Source organism: Sabethes cyaneus, chromosome 1 (assembly GCF_943734655.1).
Source record: "Sabethes cyaneus chromosome 1, idSabCyanKW18_F2, whole genome shotgun sequence".
NCBI classification, from domain to species: domain Eukaryota; kingdom Metazoa; phylum Arthropoda; class Insecta; order Diptera; family Culicidae; genus Sabethes; species Sabethes cyaneus.
The window spans coordinates 125,707,792-125,725,695 of NC_071353.1; the positions used below are offsets into that span (position 1 = coordinate 125,707,792).

At 41.3% G+C, this 17,904-nt stretch overlaps 1 protein-coding gene across 1 annotated transcript in view; it reads left to right on the forward strand.

Moving 5' to 3' along the window:
* Positions 1 to 226: 226 nt before the first annotated feature.
* The window catches only part of LOC128745164 (uncharacterized), a 44,632-nt gene continuing 26,954 nt past the window's right edge, over positions 227 to 17,904 (forward strand). The window contains exons 1-2 of the mRNA XM_053842177.1: positions 227 to 534; positions 591 to 1,205. Coding sequence (XP_053698152.1) covers positions 828 to 1,205 — 378 coding nt within the window. The 5' untranslated portion in view covers positions 227 to 534; positions 591 to 827. The remainder of the gene's footprint in view (positions 535 to 590; positions 1,206 to 17,904) is intronic.

The following is a 17,904-nucleotide window of genomic DNA, read 5'->3' on the forward strand; positions in this document are numbered from 1 at the left end:
TTTCCGTCGTCACTTTTCGATGCGAGATGATAGCGCTTCTTGATTGATGGATGAACTTTTCATTCGCTTGTCGAACAGACAGTACAATATGGCCAATAAAATTTTAGCTGAAATGTTTTCCATACTGAACCTGAACTAACATTTCTCTTTACGTTCTATTTCAGATAGATGTGGGGGTGACATCGAGATGGGCCAGGGGCTCGAACCGCCAACCGCAGATCTCTGTCTGTCCTTCCGGTCGCAGCCCCCCCAGCTTCCGTCACGCACTGATTTCTTCGAGAAATCGAAGAAGAAGGACGGGTTCAAAGCGACACCAACTAGCACCACAGCTGAAGCGACAGCACTACAACTACTATTCACTCTGCGGAGGAAATCCAGTGGAAGACGAAGCCACACGATATCATCGGCGTCAGTGAGCAAAAACAAAACACGCAATCGAAACAAACCGAAGAAGCCAGGATAGTTACCCGTGCAGACACAGTACACAGTCTCAAGCATACTGCAGTCGATTAACTGTGCTTTCAATGCTACTAGGTAAGCTAGTTCTGTCACCGGAATTCCGATTGTAACTGCTAGTTTCCTGCTTCCAGACTTCTCTTCTAACGCACACACAATGGAGTTCGGCTGAGTCTTTATCCCAATGCATACACTGAAACCAACGTCAACTTAGTGCCTCTTACGGGGTGGCACTAAAGTAAAAACACACCGACAGCAATCGATAACTACTTTTACTATACAACACACCGGTACTACTGAAAGCCGCTAGGCCGTAACGATACTATCCAGCCGTGCTCTCGGACAGCCACAAAGTGTTGCCCCTGGTGGCCATGGAACCGCCTGGTGTGCTGCCACCGGACCGAGATGGAGGCAAACTTCTGCAGCAGCAACACAGTTTACAACAGCAGCAACACCAACCACAGTCACCTCCACCCACAATGGTACTGACAGCAGCGGCAACAGCACAACAACTTCAACAAACGCAGATGACATATTCACAGCCTCAATCACAGTTACAATTGCAACCATACCATCCCACACAACTACAGCTAGTTTCGTCACTACCCACGGCTAGCCAACAGCAGCAGCTGATCCTTTCCGCCAGCAGCACCACAGCAACACCGATCAACCAGGGTGGTAGCGGCACTATCGCTGCTAACGTGCAAACCGGAATCGAGCGGCTTTCGCGGCCGATGGCATTTGACAAGGTAAGAACTATGACAATCAAGCAACTTCTAAATATCGAGTGCATGCAAAAAATAATTAGGACCACTTACATTTTGAGGATAATCAAGTTATAAGAATTCATTTTATTCTCAATGAATAATAAAATTCGGGTTTATCCAGGACACTGGCGTGCCCTGACAAAAACAGAACGTTGGGCAGTGCTCTTTCAGAAATCCACCGTCAACCGATGAAGTCAAAAACTGCGAAATTTCGAGTTACACCATGAGGTTTTTTTTTACGAGTTACATGGCCCAACCTGGACACGCTGGAGGACTTTAGATTGGATTTGAAATTAGATTTACGTAGGACTTGACAGTCGATTCGCAATTGGATTTCAATTCGAACTTTGATTAGCATTTGAACTTAAACTTGAAACTGGAATTGAAAATGGATTCAAAATTGAACTTGAATTTCGATTTTTTTTCGATTTGGTATGAAACTGAACTTCAAATTGGACCATTTTAGACTTTAAGCTTGACCTTTCATCAAGTTGGAAATTGGCCTTACAATTAAATTCAAAATTTGGCGTTGGAGAATTTCGAAAATTTCACTGACTCAATTTTATTATTACTAGATATGTAAATTTTCAATTTGGCTTGCTATGGGACTTCAAATTACACTACCAAATGGCTAAAACTGAACTTGACATTGTAATTAAATTAGACTTAGAATTGGAGCTAAAATTGAACTTTCATCTTTACTTTAAATTTGACATGAAATTCGATATGAAGTTGGACTTGAGTTTGGAACAATTCAGCCTAAAAACTGAACTGAAAGTTGAGTTTGAAATTTTACTTAAAATCAATGTGACGAATCGAGCGAGAAGTCAACCATGCCTGCTCACACGCGAAAGAGTATGGGAAACATAGCATTCAACCAAAAACATTCCATGAAGAAGACTGGGATCTCTTTCTCGCGCTCATACAAATGACAAGTAATAGAAGCAACAGCGCATCCCTTCCGACGAAAGTTGAAGTTGTGTGTATATGTATTGGTGGGAAAAGATGCGTGCGAGCGTGGCAATGCATTGCATACGTGTTTATTTTAATATACACACAATAGTATGTGTTAGTTCAACTATAACTCGGTAGATAGCATTGCTGTTGCTGTCTCTCAACTTTTAGCAGAGTTGACAGTCCTCTTAATGGAGTCCCAGCAAACCACAAATCGTATATCAATATATGAAAATCATCTAAAATTTCTCTAAATAAAATCGGAATCGTACACAAAGCTTATTAAATAGCACCCTAGTTTCTATTCAATCGTACAAAATGATGACGACTGATTTACATACGATTTTCGTCATAGAATTGTACAACATTATGGAACTAATCATGTTGGGTCGGATCTCATCGTATACAAATAGTTATGAATGTGAATTATTTACGAATAACCTGCAGTACGTATATCGCCTCCAAAATAGTACGCATATGCTGGTTTCGTGCATCTAGTGCGATTTTTCAAGATATATATCGGTACATATTTCTCATTTTTCACTTTGATATACGTACGAAAATGTTAGCTGGGGTGTTTTTGATTCAACGCTTACGCCGCACACGCAGGTGTAAAAGAAACAGCCGCCGGTGCTGTGTGCAGACATTCTGCTACCCACACACTCTCGCTCGCACATCTTCACATCGTCTTCCTGCATAGCTTATTCCCGAATCAAAAAATTCGTGGGGAATCAGCAGCCCGTGAGGCTGGTGGCGCACTGGTATATAAATGTTTGCATTACTTTTTTCTTCTTCTTCATCTTCATCTTCGCCCTCGATTCTACCCACGGGCGGGAGTCGTCGTGAATAATCGGTATCAGCAGATCGGGCTGCAACTACGGACGACGAGCGCCGACTGTAGCTGTTAGCTAAGCACACAATCGCAAAAACTCGTTGCAGTGTATGAAGAAATAAGAGCGGGAGCTTTAAAGGCATGCTTATGCCGGCGTGTTCGTAAGAATGAGTGTGGGCTTCACAACTCTGCTTAAAATTAGAGTTAAATCGAACTTGAAATTGTACTTAAAATTTGATTTAAAATTGCACTTGAAATTATTTTTTTTTTTTCATTTACTCTTACATGACTAAACGTGGTCAGGACGCAAACTTTTTTGAAAAAAGGGGAAGTTTTTGATGCGAAGAATGATTAATTGGATGAACAGGAAAACTTTGATATACAAAACAAATATATTGAGTTGTGCAATGGCAGGTGGGGCTTGCACACACGCTCTCTCGGCTGGTACCCAAATGTTTTCCTCATTAAACTACTGCCGCCCGTTATGTTAGGCAGTCCAATACCTAGTTTTGTTTTATTCTCCCAATTCGATCATTCCCATACGCTCCACACACTCCTATGCGACGATATTATTTTTGTATCACTGTTCTCAGAAACAAACAGTGTATTGCCGGCAAGCGCTCCTGCGACAAGGATTCTTTGGATGAACTGGAACTGGAATTTTTCGCATCACTCACTTCCTTTCTTTCCAAAATACTATACACCACGACCGCGTATAAAGTCATATACAAGTAAATAGGTTTAATTACGAGACTTGCCGGATCGACTGTCGGCAACGCACTGCTTGTTGCTGTCGCACTGACCGAGTAGATAAGAGTCACCTGGTCGGCGGTAGAAACAAAATGCTGTCATACAGTCAGTAGCCAGTCAGTCATACGGTCATGGCAGTCGTTAAGCAGTAGCTTAATGAATTACGTTGAAACTGTATTTATTCGAAACAAGATTTTCTTACCAATTGACTGGATAACATTTACTGAATATCTGAGTGCACCGTGGTCTTAATAAAATGGTTTTAAATATGCGTTATAGTCGCGGGAAATGATGAGATTGCTGCGATCATTGCTAGAATGAGTTAGCGTGAACATAATTGTGTGTTTTCTAAACCATCATGGAGAGTGGCGATTGCTTCTATTTTTTTCGGCCTAATTACGTGCTAGTGGAGAAAAAGTTGTTTTGATATTTATTGAATAAAAATCCGCAAATTACTTTTTTAAAAATAGTTATGGCACATTAAAGCCTACGAGTGGCACATTCGTACAGTATTATAATACAGGGGCACAGTTTTTATTTGGGAATACGCAAAAGAAAAGCAATGTAGGCTGAATTTAATAGCATGCTGAAAATACCCTCTGGTACCCTATTAGACTACCTAATATAACGGGCGGTAGTAGTTTAGTGAGTAAAACATTCGGGTACCAACCGAAATAGCGTGGGCGCGAGTCCCACCTGTGCACAGCCCAATATATTTTGGATCTATATCTAAATTTTGTAGTTCATCCAATTCATCATTCTTCGCTTCAGACACTTCCTCCCTTTCTAGAAAAAATCAAATTGCACTAGAAATTGGACACGAAATCAGAGTTTAAATTTTACTCCAAATTAAACTTAAAAAGGAAATTAGATTAGGTTTGAAATTGGGCTCAAACGTGCAATTTTTGTTACCTATTGTCTTCTTTTTTGCACTGTTTTCTTGGGGTTTTCTCTGTCTTTTTTCCTTTTTCTTCCGTTTTTCCTCTTTTCCTTTCGTTTTTTCTGTTCCATGTTTTCTTCTTCATTGTTCCGTTATTATTTGTTTCCTATTTTATTTTTTCTTATTCTCACTCCTATTGGTTTTTATGTTTTACGAATCTCTGACTTGTAAACGTAAACTTTTTTGTAAAGTGGAAGAGCGTTTGGTGAGAAGAATGGTAGACTGGATGAAACTAGGAAATTTCGATACAAGGACAAAAATATATTGGTCGTTAAATGGCAATATGAGAATAACTAATAGAAGGGTGCAGCGATAGTTTAATTGCCAAAACACTCGGGTACCAACCGAGAGAGTATTGGTTGGAGTCACACTTGCCATTGAACGACCCAATATATTTTTGTCCTCATATCGAAATTTCCCAGTTTCATCCAGTCTACTATTCTTCTCACCAAACGCACTTTTTCTCCTGTTATGTTTTTTACGCATTTTTTTTGTAGTTTTCTCTCCTGTTTTCAGTGTTTTCTCTTTCCATTTTCTTTTTTTGAGGCCAGTTTTCGCCTTTAACTAACTCTTTTCATGTGCCTTTTTGTTTTTCGCCTTTGCTTGTTCCATATTCCCTCCTTAAGATGCCCCATTTTTCTTTTTTATCGCGTTCCTTCTGTTTTTAGTTCCACTTTTTTCTATTAATCCTCGATTTTCCTTTTCTATCTTCCGTTTTACGTCTTTTTCTTTCTAGTTTTTGGTGGTAATTTCTCGTTTCGTTTCTATTTGTTTCTGTCCCATTTTCCTATCGCATTCCCATTTTCCCATCTTTCTTAATATATGCCATTTGACTTCTTATCGTTTACCCGCATCCCTCCCTCTCTCTCTCTCTCTCTCTCTCTCTCTCTCTCTCTCTCTCTCTCTCTCTCTCTCTCTCTCTCTCTCTCTCTCACACACACACACACACACACACACACACACACACACACACACACACACACACACACACACGCGCGCGCACTCTCTCTCTCTTTCTCTCTCTTCTTCTTCTTGCTCCTTTTTCTTGTTTTCTGTTTCGTGTTCCCTTTCTTGTCTCGTTTTTCCCCTTTTCTTCCACGTTTATTTCTTATCACGTGTTGTTTGTTTGTTTGTTTGTTAGAGACATTTTACTCCTTCCGGTGCATTCGTGTCTGTTAAAAGGTTTTATCATCCATCTACAACTGTTTGTATAGTCCTGTTTCTTTGAGGTAATTCACTATTTTTCTTTCATTTTCGTTTTCGTTGTCAAGTGCTTGCTGGAGGCTAGTAGAATTCATTTCATGTTTTTGACTCGCGTTCTCGTATTTTCTACAGTACAGTATTATATGTCGGACGTCGACTATCGTTCCATTCGTTCGTATGCGTTGGTCGCGTACGGCCTATTTGGTTAACGAGCTCTCGGTCGATCCAACGACTAGTATCGGCTTTGATTTCACGTAGTTTCACATCGCGAGTTGCAAACCACTGCCTTTCTCAGTGTTGTCGAATGTTCTTTCCTGTCCCGTTTTCCCTTTATTTGTCTCGTTTTCCTCTTGTTCCCTCTTATTCTCGCTTTTTTCTGCCCGCAGTTTCCCTTTTTCTTGTTTTGTTTTTCATTCCTCTTGTTTTCTATTTTCTGTTCCGTTTTACGTCTTTTTTCTTCCATTTGTGCTTATTTTCTGGATCGTTTTTCTTTTTTCCATTCTCGTTTTTTGTTTCCTGTCGCGTTATGTCCTTTGTTTTTTCGTCTTCGTCTGTTCCGTTTTTTCGCCGCTTTTCCTCCTGGATGTCACGTCTTGCTTTTCTTTTTTCTCTCCATCTTCCTCTTTTCTGTTTTTGTTTCTCAACTTTTCTGCTTTCTTTTAATTTAATTCCCCCCTGTTCTATTTAATTTTTCTTTTCATTTTCTTGCTCGTTTTCCTTGTTTTATATATACCCATATAGCCCTAGCTGTGCTGGCGGCCGGCCAAATGGAATTAAATTCCTTGTTTTATTTATCGTTTTTTCTACTCTTTTCTCATTCTCTCGTTTTCTACGTTTCTCTCAAAGTAGAAATCTTTTCTTTTCCATTCTGTCCAGTCTCCTCTGTTTTTGTCTCTTCTTGTTTTTTTCTTTTTTTTTTTTATTTTTTTCTCTCCGTACACCGCGTTTTACTCCCTTTCTTTCTCGATTTTTCTTTCGATACCAGTTTTCGTTGTGGTTCTCTTTCGCGTTTCACCTCTTTTTCTACCCTGTTTGTCCAGTTTTTGTCACATTTTCCCCGTGCTCTTTCCTGTCCCGTTTTTTTTTCAGGAGAAGCCCACTTTCCTTTGGCGTTTTCCACCATCACTTAGCCTAAAACTGAATTTAAAATTAGAAATTAATTTAAATTGGTTTTAAATTGGACTTGAAACTGGATTTGAAATCGGACTTGAAATTGAACTTATAAAGTTTTAAAGTGAGACATGAAATCTAACTTGAAATTGTAATTACAGTGTGACACATATGTATTCGAACAAAAACAAAGTGATATATTTTTGTAAATAAAGAATTAATTTCGAATTTTAGTTTTAGAAGTTGTTTAACCATAGATACAGAACGCAACAAACATTCGCCTTTTGCCTTTTGAATCACCTTTTGCCTAGATAACAGGCTTCAAACGGTTTTTGAAGTCTTTATACGCGGCACGCACTACTTCCATCGGAATATCATCCCCTATCTTGTTGATAACTGACTTGAATTCATTCAAATTATTATATTCTTTTAGACTAAGGTTTTATCTGCTCATCAGTCACTGAGATTCCAAAAAACTGCGTTCTTTTTTGTTTTGTTGTGAACAAATTTTCAAATATCTGCAGTACCGTCATCCGGGGATACTTGCAACACTTTTGAACTTTGACTTAGTATAACTGTCGAAGTATACCGTTTAGCTCGAAGTGTAAGTAGCCAAAACTTGTATAGTGGTGAGTACTTTTGATTTATGATATTGAGAAAAAATATAAACTAAATGAATCTGTACAATGAACCGAAAATAGGGGTGTTGCAAGTTACCCAGTAAACGGGGTTACTTGCAACACTTTTCTGATTTTGCGTTTCTTATGATTTTATATCTGATTTCAAACCGCGAATGACTATTTTGAGATATTTTGAATATATTTGTAGTAAAACAAGAGATACTGGAGGCGTTTTTTGTTTCCCAATTTCGTCTATCGCTTTTTTCAAGATATTCGGTGAAAACGCAGCATGTCGGCGAACTCCAAATTGCCGTTTCAAGGCACGTGGAATTTTTCACAATTTTAATTTTTCTGGAGATGGTGGTAGACAAAATAACATCGTACAGATGCAAACTTGCTTTCTACATACTGTCTATTACGATAATTTTCATTTTTACAAGTGCTGCAAGCCGCGTCATATTGGAAGTAACAACACGAATTCATCGTTTCTTCTCCAAGTTCAAAATATAAACTTAGCTCAAAGTTGCCATTTGCTAGCTTATATGACGCACTTATTGTGTACAGGAACCAAACAATAAATAATAATTCCATGTCAATGAACTGACGCAACTTTGCACATCCATTTTTCCTACTCTGAAAGTGAAATTGAATTTTACATGAAAAATCACCTTCAGCTTACTGAGTTCATAAATGCTGTTATTTATTTGCCTCAAAACTAGTGGCAGATAAAGTTAAAAACTGCGGAATTCTGGATTACAGAAATTATTTTGTTTTATACTTTCCAACCGTATAAAAACAAGCAAAACAATGATATAACGGATTAAACTTAACTAAACAATAGGTAAACATCCCTTCTTTAAAATGGCATTGGGTATAAATGGTTATGTTAACAAACAAATGCGTTAGAGCTGTCAAAAGCGCGATGCGCCAAAGTGTTGCAAGTAACCCCGGTGTTGCAAGTATCCCCGGATGACGGTACTATTATTCTTACAGAAAAATGAAGTTCAACTACTTAATAGCAAATTTTCTCTTCTTTAATATGGAAAAAAGAGATTTAAAATTGGTGCACCGCAGCCGGAGAAATTTGTTTTTATGTGCATGTACTTTTTTTCTTTAAACAAAATTTCCACTTTAATGCATATCTCAAAAACTATCCTACTTTAAATTTTTCTGACCACATTTTCGGATTCAGCGGCCAATTTTACATGAAAAATCACCTTCAGCTTACTGAGTTCATAAATGCTGTTATTTATTTGCCTCAAAACTAGTGGCAGATAAAGTTAAAAACTGCGGAATTCTGGATTACAGAAATTATTTTGTTTTATACTGAATTTTAAAGAGAAGGTTGCGACACGTGCTTCAGTGTGGCCCAGCCTGGGCACACCAGTGCCGAACTGCATCATCTACCTATAAACAAATATTACTTTTCTCATTATTAACTATTAGTGTTTACTTAGGCGCTTGCCAGAATTGAAAATAGATTGCTCCTTACGAATCGGTAATATTTAATTTGTTGAAAATACCTGGATAAATCTTATCTACACGGTTAACATAAATATTCTAAACTACGGTTACTTTTAATCTTACAAAAGCTAGCAATGTTTGCTTACACGGTATCCTTTTCGGCCCAGGAAAAGTTCAAAGCAAACAGACAGAAACCAGCTCGCTTTGGGGTGGCTGACCATTTTCTGAGAATCCAAACAAACTTAGTTCCTAGTCCACAACTGATATCAACTCACAGTTTTGCCCAGTTGATGTTCGGAACTCTGCTCTAGTGAACTGGAAGGCACACACATGTTTCCGTACCTATGCCTGCGCATAGTCTTTGGTGGTCAAAGGCTGTGTGAAAGTCCAAACCACAACCCAGCTGGCGGGCGGGTGGGTGGTGACATTTCACATCCAGCTCCTGCCTGAAAGAGAACTCGAACACATTGGCAGAGGGAGGTTGGTGATGTGAGAAATATTTGGTTTAAAAGAAAATGAACTTTTGTTGTGTGTTTCAACCAAAATAAAAACTGGTATTGTTGTCAATAGGAATTGCTGCCGGAAATATTCTCGTGATTAAATGACCTAACGTCTAACTAAAGTTTGTTGTTTGAGCGTCTTAGTAGAATAAGAAACTTTTTTCTCAACAGAATATACTGCATGACAACAGTTACAAGTGGGTCAACTCTAAGACGGTTAGATCACATGTTAGGGCAAACAAATGCACTTTTCCTACCAAAACTGAGTAGGAAAATTTTGGCACAGGCAAGGTTGGTACGTCAGGTGAGAGGATCAACACCTCAACTTATTTCCATCGCACGCTGGGAGAACAAAGCACTCAGATGTTATACCATGAAAAAGCTTAGCAGCAGAGTATAGGTAACAGTGGGTACCTACCTGACTAACTACACCAGCTGCAGTGGGTGATGGAAGGCATAAATTTCAGCTTATTGAGGCTCACCGCTTGTCGTACTTCCTGCCATTACGCGGTTGCTTACGGTTAGAACAATAGCTTTTCTTCGCAAGCTCCACAGCTCTATGTACAGGAGCGTAAGACGAGGCAACTTTTTACATCGAAAACCATTGTCAGCCCGAACTCGGTCAGAATGGTGAAAATAGTTTAGACTAATGAGAAAGTTCGTCTCCCGCAACAACCGTACCAATAATAATGGGGACATTTGTGCATGCAAAAATGTAGAGCTCTCCATTTAATTCCGTATTCAAATCGCATTACTTTCCGTATTCTGTGCATTTCGTTTAAAATTAATTTTCGAATCCTGTACATTGCACGAAATTCAATTGCATTGGTAGATCGTAAAGAGTAAAAGTTCCAAATTTACGCATGCACAAATATGTGCTGTTGATCAATATCGGTGCAATCTGCTGATGTTATCAAGTGAAGTGACGGGATGATGCCGGGAGATTATGTTGATTGTTGAGTGGATTCAATGGGTTTATGGTATAAAACAAAATGCTGCATAGAGTGTTTGTTTGTGCAGTTATTGATATACTAGATGTTGTTTAAAAGGCTGTATAACATTCCTTTGTGTTTGAGAGCAACGCAAAACAAAGACACGATTTTATAATATAAAAAATATTAAATAGACGCTAATTAGTGATAAAATGCAATGTAAAAAAATTATTAGGAATCTATAGGGTCGTTTGGGGTGATTTGGACACCTGGGGTAAAATGGACAGGTGCTTTATCTCGGAAAGTAACAGTATCTCTGCTTTCCCATTATTATCAACTACTTCCTTATCTTCTTACACCATTATTCACGTAAAAAAATTGGGCTTAACTTTGACAGGTGTTGCCAAATGTAAACGTAAACAAAACAACTGCCTTAAACGACACCAGATGTAATTTTTATGCTCTAGGTTTTAAGGTTTTTCCAGTGATTTAACAAACTTTTCAAATCATTGTGCAGTGCAGATCTGTTTGGCTACATAAGAGAAACTGTTTGATAGAAAATTATAGCTAGATTGTATAAAAATAAATCCAATTTTTTAAACTCAAATTGTTGTATGCTGTTTGGGGTGAAATGAACAGTTTTTTTGGGGTGAAATGGTCAAGTTGATTTTGAACCATTTCTTCGATCGAATTGATTCTAAATCCCGTAAAAGTACAAAAAAATAATTCTCCGAAAAGACCATTATAGACAAGAATGGATTTTGAGTATTTGAGAGTATTTACAATCCCAATAATGTATGATTGCCAAAGGGGACATTCGCAACAAAATCAGGGCTTTTAATAATCGGGTTTTGATGTGTTTGAGAACATACTGAATGGAATATTTCTCTGGTCGTTTTATGTCAAAATCTGTGATTTTTGAGTTATCATAAGTATTTTATCCCTATCGTTATGTCGAACTGTCATTCTATCTTCAGCCTTAGATTTTATTACCCTCTCTGAGCCACCAGGAACTAATGCAGGAGCACTTGCATGTAGCAAATGTGGAATAAGACTTTAAATAAGATCTAGATTCATCGAAGTATGGATTTGTTTACTTGCGAAAAAACCAAAATGATATTGGTATAATTTATGAATTGGCTCTTCCACTCAGATAGGCGGAATTAAGGTCGAAACACTATTACTAGTTAATATATGTTCCTAAGTTATCTGCTATGAGCCACAATATGTTATTTCGTTAAAAACAATAGTTTTTTACACGTTGTCCATATCACCCCAAACAAAATTTTGATGCCAAAAAATCATTATTTTTATTTTAACATAGTTTAGCAAAACTAAGCTAGATACAATTGTAAAACTCCGCTGGTAAGCAGAAAACAAGTAAATCTCAGTATACGATTCAACTTTTTTGAGTTTTGATACATAGATTTTGGAATAATAGGTGATTTGCTCAGGGTGTCCAAATTCCCCCAAATTACCCTACCTGTCTGTCTGTCTGTCTGTCTGTCTGTCTGTCTGTCTGTCTGTCTGTCTGTCTGTCTGTCTGTCTGTCTGTCTGTCTGTCTGTCTGTCTGTCTGTCTGTCTGTCTGTCTGTCTGTCTGTCTGTCTGTCTGTCTGTCTGTCTGTCTGTCTGTCTGTCTGTCTGTCTGTCTGTCTGTCTGTCTGTCTGTCTGTCTGTCTGTCTGTCTGTCTGTCTGTCTGTCTGTCTGTCTGTCTGTCTGTCTGTCTGTCTGTCTGTCTGTCTGTCTGTCTGTCTGTCTGTCTGTCTGTCTGTCTGTCTGTCTGTCTGTCTGTCTGTCTGTCTGTCTGTCTGTCTGTCTGTCTGTCTGTCTGTCTGTCTGTCTGTCTGTCTGTCTGTCTGTCTGTCTGTCTGTCTGTCTGTCTGTCTGTCTGTCTGTCTGTCTGTCTGTCTGTCTGTCTGTCTGTCTGTCTGTCTGTCTGTCTGTCTGTCTGTCTGTCTGTCTGTCTGTCTGTCTGTCTGTCTGTCTGTCTGTCTGTCTGTCTGTCTGTCTGTCTGTCTGTCTGTCTGTCTGTCTGTCTGTCTGTCTGTCTGTCTGTCTGTCTGTCTGTCTGTCTGTCTGTCTGTCTGTCTGTCTGTCTGTCTGTCTGTCTGTCTGTCTGTCTGTCTGTCTGTCTGTCTGTCTGTCTGTCTGTCTGTCTGTCTGTCTGTCTGTCTGTCTGTCTGTCTGTCTGTCTGTCTGTCTGTCTGTCTGTCTGTCTGTCTGTCTGTCTGTCTGTCTGTCTGTCTGTCTGTCTGTCTGTCTGTCTGTCTGTCTGTCTGTCTGTCTGTCTGTCTGTCTGTCTGTCTGTCTGTCTGTCTGTCTGTCTGTCTGTCTGTCTGTCTGTCTGTCTGTCTGTCTGTCTGTCTGTCTGTCTGTCTGTCTGTCTGTCTGTCTGTCTGTCTGTCTGTCTGTCTGTCTGTCTGTCTGTCTGTCTGTCTGTCTGTCTGTCTGTCTGTCTGTCTGTCTGTCTGTCTGTCTGTCTGTCTGTCTGTCTGTCTGTCTGTCTGTCTGTCTGTCTGTCTGTCTGTCTGTCTGTCTGTCTGTCTGTCTGTCTGTCTGTCTGTCTGTCTGTCTGTCTGTCTGTCTGTCTGTCTGTCTGTCTGTCTGTCTGTCTGTCTGTCTGTCTGTCTGTCTGTCTGTCTGTCTGTCTGTCTGTCTGTCTGTCTGTCTGTCTGTCTGTCTGTCTGTCTGTCTGTCTGTCTGTCTGTCTGTCTGTCTGTCTGTCTGTCTGTCTGTCTGTCTGTCTGTCTGTCTGTCTGTCTGTCTGTCTGTCTGTCTGTCTGTCTGTCTGTCTGTCTGTCTGTCTGTCTGTCTGTCTGTCTGTCTGTCTGTCTGTCTGTCTGTCTGTCTGTCTGTCTGTCTGTCTGTCTGTCTGTCTGTCTGTCTGTCTGTCTGTCTGTCTGTCTGTCTGTCTGTCTGTCTGTCTGTCTGTCTGTCTGTCTGTCTGTCTGTCTGTCTGTCTGTCTGTCTGTCTGTCTGTCTGTCTGTCTGTCTGTCTGTCTGTCTGTCTGTCTGTCTGTCTGTCTGTCTGTCTGTCTGTCTGTCTGTCTGTCTGTCTGTCTGTCTGTCTGTCTGTCTGTCTGTCTGTCTGTCTGTCTGTCTGTCTGTCTGTCTGTCTGTCTGTCTGTCTGTCTGTCTGTCTGTCTGTCTGTCTGTCTGTCTGTCTGTCTGTCTGTCTGTCTGTCTGTCTGTCTGTCTGTCTGTCTGTCTGTCTGTCTGTCTGTCTGTCTGTCTGTCTGTCTGTCTGTCTGTCTGTCTGTCTGTCTGTCTGTCTGTCTGTCTGTCTGTCTGTCTGTCTGTCTGTCTGTCTGTCTGTCTGTCTGTCTGTCTGTCTGTCTGTCTGTCTGTCTGTCTGTCTGTCTGTCTGTCTGTCTGTCTGTCTGTCTGTCTGTCTGTCTGTCTGTCTGTCTGTCTGTCTGTCTGTCTGTCTGTCTGTCTGTCTGTCTGTCTGTCTGTCTGTCTGTCTGTCTGTCTGTCTGTCTGTCTGTCTGTCTGTCTGTCTGTCTGTCTGTCTGTCTGTCTGTCTGTCTGTCTGTCTGTCTGTCTGTCTGTCTGTCTGTCTGTCTGTCTGTCTGTCTGTCTGTCTGTCTGTCTGTCTGTCTGTCTGTCTGTCTGTCTGTCTGTCTGTCTGTCTGTCTGTCTGTCTGTCTGTCTGTCTGTCTGTCTGTCTGTCTGTCTGTCTGTCTGTCTGTCTGTCTGTCTGTCTGTCTGTCTGTCTGTCTGTCTGTCTGTCTGTCTGTCTGTCTGTCTGTCTGTCTGTCTGTCTGTCTGTCTGTCTGTCTGTCTGTCTGTCTGTCTGTCTGTCTGTCTGTCTGTCTGTCTGTCTGTCTGTCTGTCTGTCTGTCTGTCTGTCTGTCTGTCTGTCTGTCTGTCTGTCTGTCTGTCTGTCTGTCTGTCTGTCTGTCTGTCTGTCTGTCTGTCTGTCTGTCTGTCTGTCTGTCTGTCTGTCTGTCTGTCTGTCTGTCTGTCTGTCTGTCTGTCTGTCTGTCTGTCTGTCTGTCTGTCTGTCTGTCTGTCTGTCTGTCTGTCTGTCTGTCTGTCTGTCTGTCTGTCTGTCTGTCTGTCTGTCTGTCTGTCTGTCTGTCTGTCTGTCTGTCTGTCTGTCTGTCTGTCTGTCTGTCTGTCTGTCTGTCTGTCTGTCTGTCTGTCTGTCTGTCTGTCTGTCTGTCTGTCTGTCTGTCTGTCTGTCTGTCTGTCTGTCTGTCTGTCTGTCTGTCTGTCTGTCTGTCTGTCTGTCTGTCTGTCTGTCTGTCTGTCTGTCTGTCTGTCTGTCTGTCTGTCTGTCTGTCTGTCTGTCTGTCTGTCTGTCTGTCTGTCTGTCTGTCTGTCTGTCTGTCTGTCTGTCTGTCTGTCTGTCTGTCTGTCTGTCTGTCTGTCTGTCTGTCTGTCTGTCTGTCTGTCTGTCTGTCTGTCTGTCTGTCTGTCTGTCTGTCTGTCTGTCTGTCTGTCTGTCTGTCTGTCTGTCTGTCTGTCTGTCTGTCTGTCTGTCTGTCTGTCTGTCTGTCTGTCTGTCTGTCTGTCTGTCTGTCTGTCTGTCTGTCTGTCTGTCTGTCTGTCTGTCTGTCTGTCTGTCTGTCTGTCTGTCTGTCTGTCTGTCTGTCTGTCTGTCTGTCTGTCTGTCTGTCTGTCTGTCTGTCTGTCTGTCTGTCTGTCTGTCTGTCTGTCTGTCTGTCTGTCTGTCTGTCTGTCTGTCTGTCTGTCTGTCTGTCTGTCTGTCTGTCTGTCTGTCTGTCTGTCTGTCTGTCTGTCTGTCTGTCTGTCTGTCTGTCTGTCTGTCTGTCTGTCTGTCTGTCTGTCTGTCTGTCTGTCTGTCTGTCTGTCTGTCTGTCTGTCTGTCTGTCTGTCTGTCTGTCTGTCTGTCTGTCTGTCTGTCTGTCTGTCTGTCTGTCTGTCTGTCTGTCTGTCTGTCTGTCTGTCTGTCTGTCTGTCTGTCTGTCTGTCTGTCTGTCTGTCTGTCTGTCTGTCTGTCTGTCTGTCTGTCTGTCTGTCTGTCTGTCTGTCTGTCTGTCTGTCTGTCTGTCTGTCTGTCTGTCTGTCTGTCTGTCTGTCTGTCTGTCTGTCTGTCTGTCTGTCTGTCTGTCTGTCTGTCTGTCTGTCTGTCTGTCTGTCTGTCTGTCTGTCTGTCTGTCTGTCTGTCTGTCTGTCTGTCTGTCTGTCTGTCTGTCTGTCTGTCTGTCTGTCTGTCTGTCTGTCTGTCTGTCTGTCTGTCTGTCTGTCTGTCTGTCTGTCTGTCTGTCTGTCTGTCTGTCTGTCTGTCTGTCTGTCTGTCTGTCTGTCTGTCTGTCTGTCTGTCTGTCTGTCTGTCTGTCTGTCTGTCTGTCTGTCTGTCTGTCTGTCTGTCTGTCTGTCTGTCTGTCTGTCTGTCTGTCTGTCTGTCTGTCTGTCTGTCTGTCTGTCTGTCTGTCTGTCTGTCTGTCTGTCTGTCTGTCTGTCTGTCTGTCTGTCTGTCTGTCTGTCTGTCTGTCTGTCTGTCTGTCTGTCTGTCTGTCTGTCTGTCTGTCTGTCTGTCTGTCTGTCTGTCTGTCTGTCTGTCTGTCTGTCTGTCTGTCTGTCTGTCTGTCTGTCTGTCTGTCTGTCTGTCTGTCTGTCTGTCTGTCTGTCTGTCTGTCTGTCTGTCTGTCTGTCTGTCTGTCTGTCTGTCTGTCTGTCTGTCTGTCTGTCTGTCTGTCTGTCTGTCTGTCTGTCTGTCTGTCTGTCTGTCTGTCTGTCTGTCTGTCTGTCTGTCTGTCTGTCTGTCTGTCTGTCTGTCTGTCTGTCTGTCTGTCTGTCTGTCTGTCTGTCTGTCTGTCTGTCTGTCTGTCTGTCTGTCTGTCTGTCTGTCTGTCTGTCTGTCTGTCTGTCTGTCTGTCTGTCTGTCTGTCTGTCTGTCTGTCTGTCTGTCTGTCTGTCTGTCTGTCTGTCTGTCTGTCTGTCTGTCTGTCTGTCTGTCTGTCTGTCTGTCTGTCTGTCTGTCTGTCTGTCTGTCTGTCTGTCTGTCTGTCTGTCTGTCTGTCTGCCCCTACGTTCCTTATAGAATCGAAAACTATTGAACCGCTCGGCGTGAAAATTTGCATGTAGGAGTTTTTGGGGCTAGGGAAGGTTCTTATGATGGTTAGAGACCCCTCTCCCCACTCATAGGGGGGGCTCCCATACAAATGAAACACAAATTTCTGCATAACTCGAGACCTACTCAAGCAAATGGAACAAAATTTTACATGTGGGTGGTTTTGGAGACTAGAATTTTTTCTATGGTGAATTGAAAACCCTCCCCACTTTAGGAGGGGGGGGGGCTCCTATACAAATGAAATACAAATTTCCTCATAACTCGAGAACTAATCAAGCAAATAGATCCAAATTTAGCATGTGGGGGGTTTTGGAGGCACGAATTTTTGTAATGATGGTTTGAGACCCCTCACCCCTGTGGTAGGGGATAAGGACTCTCATACAAATAAAACAGAAATCATACAAATAAAACAGAAATCATACAAATAAAACAGCAAAACTCAAGATTGTGACAAGGGTCATCCGAGATTCACGATTTATGTACAACACAGTTTAATTTGTGGCAATACGAAGTTTGTCGGGTCAGCTAGTTAAATATAAACCTTATCAAAACTTGTTAATAAAATCTATTCTAATACAAATTTGGAAGGAATTTCCACAAATTCACATCATTATGATTATTCAGCGCCTTACACGGAAGGCAAACGAAATAAAATTCAATAAATCAGAAACAGAATCTCCTCGAGCAGAGCGCGTTAGCGTATAATCCTAGGGCATTTTCGTATTTGACTGCGTAGAAAACGTAAACCGCCTTCAGACGGATCAACCGAAACATTTACAACAGCCAAGGGTTGTTTGGCAGCATAATTCAATTGTTTTTATGCCTACACCCGTGATTGAGTAAAACATTCATCATCATCGTGAAGGTCCTCGCTCGACAATGCTAAACACATTGCTCTGAATAAATAACGCAGGTAGCAATTTTGTCGGTTCACCTTTCCACGGAAATCTCCTCTAGCAAAATAATCCTAGCGATTCGAAATATTTCAAAACCTTACTCCATCACTCATCACGGTAAATATTCCATTTTCCCTATTCGTCGCAAGCTTGGAGCAAATCGGGGACATTCCATCCATAAATAATAGCATAAATCATTCCTTTCGCATGTTCCCGTTTCATTAGCATAACAGGGTAAACGCATATAATTAACAATTTTACGAAACATTGGACGGCCCACACAAACACAAAACACAATTCCGTTCTTCACGTCACAATGCCGGCACAAAGGTTCACACGCACGCACACACATACACACACACACCTACAGCTACAGCCCCGGTTCGCTGAATTGGCCCCGCAGGATTCATTTCCTATGCTGCAATCAACGAAGA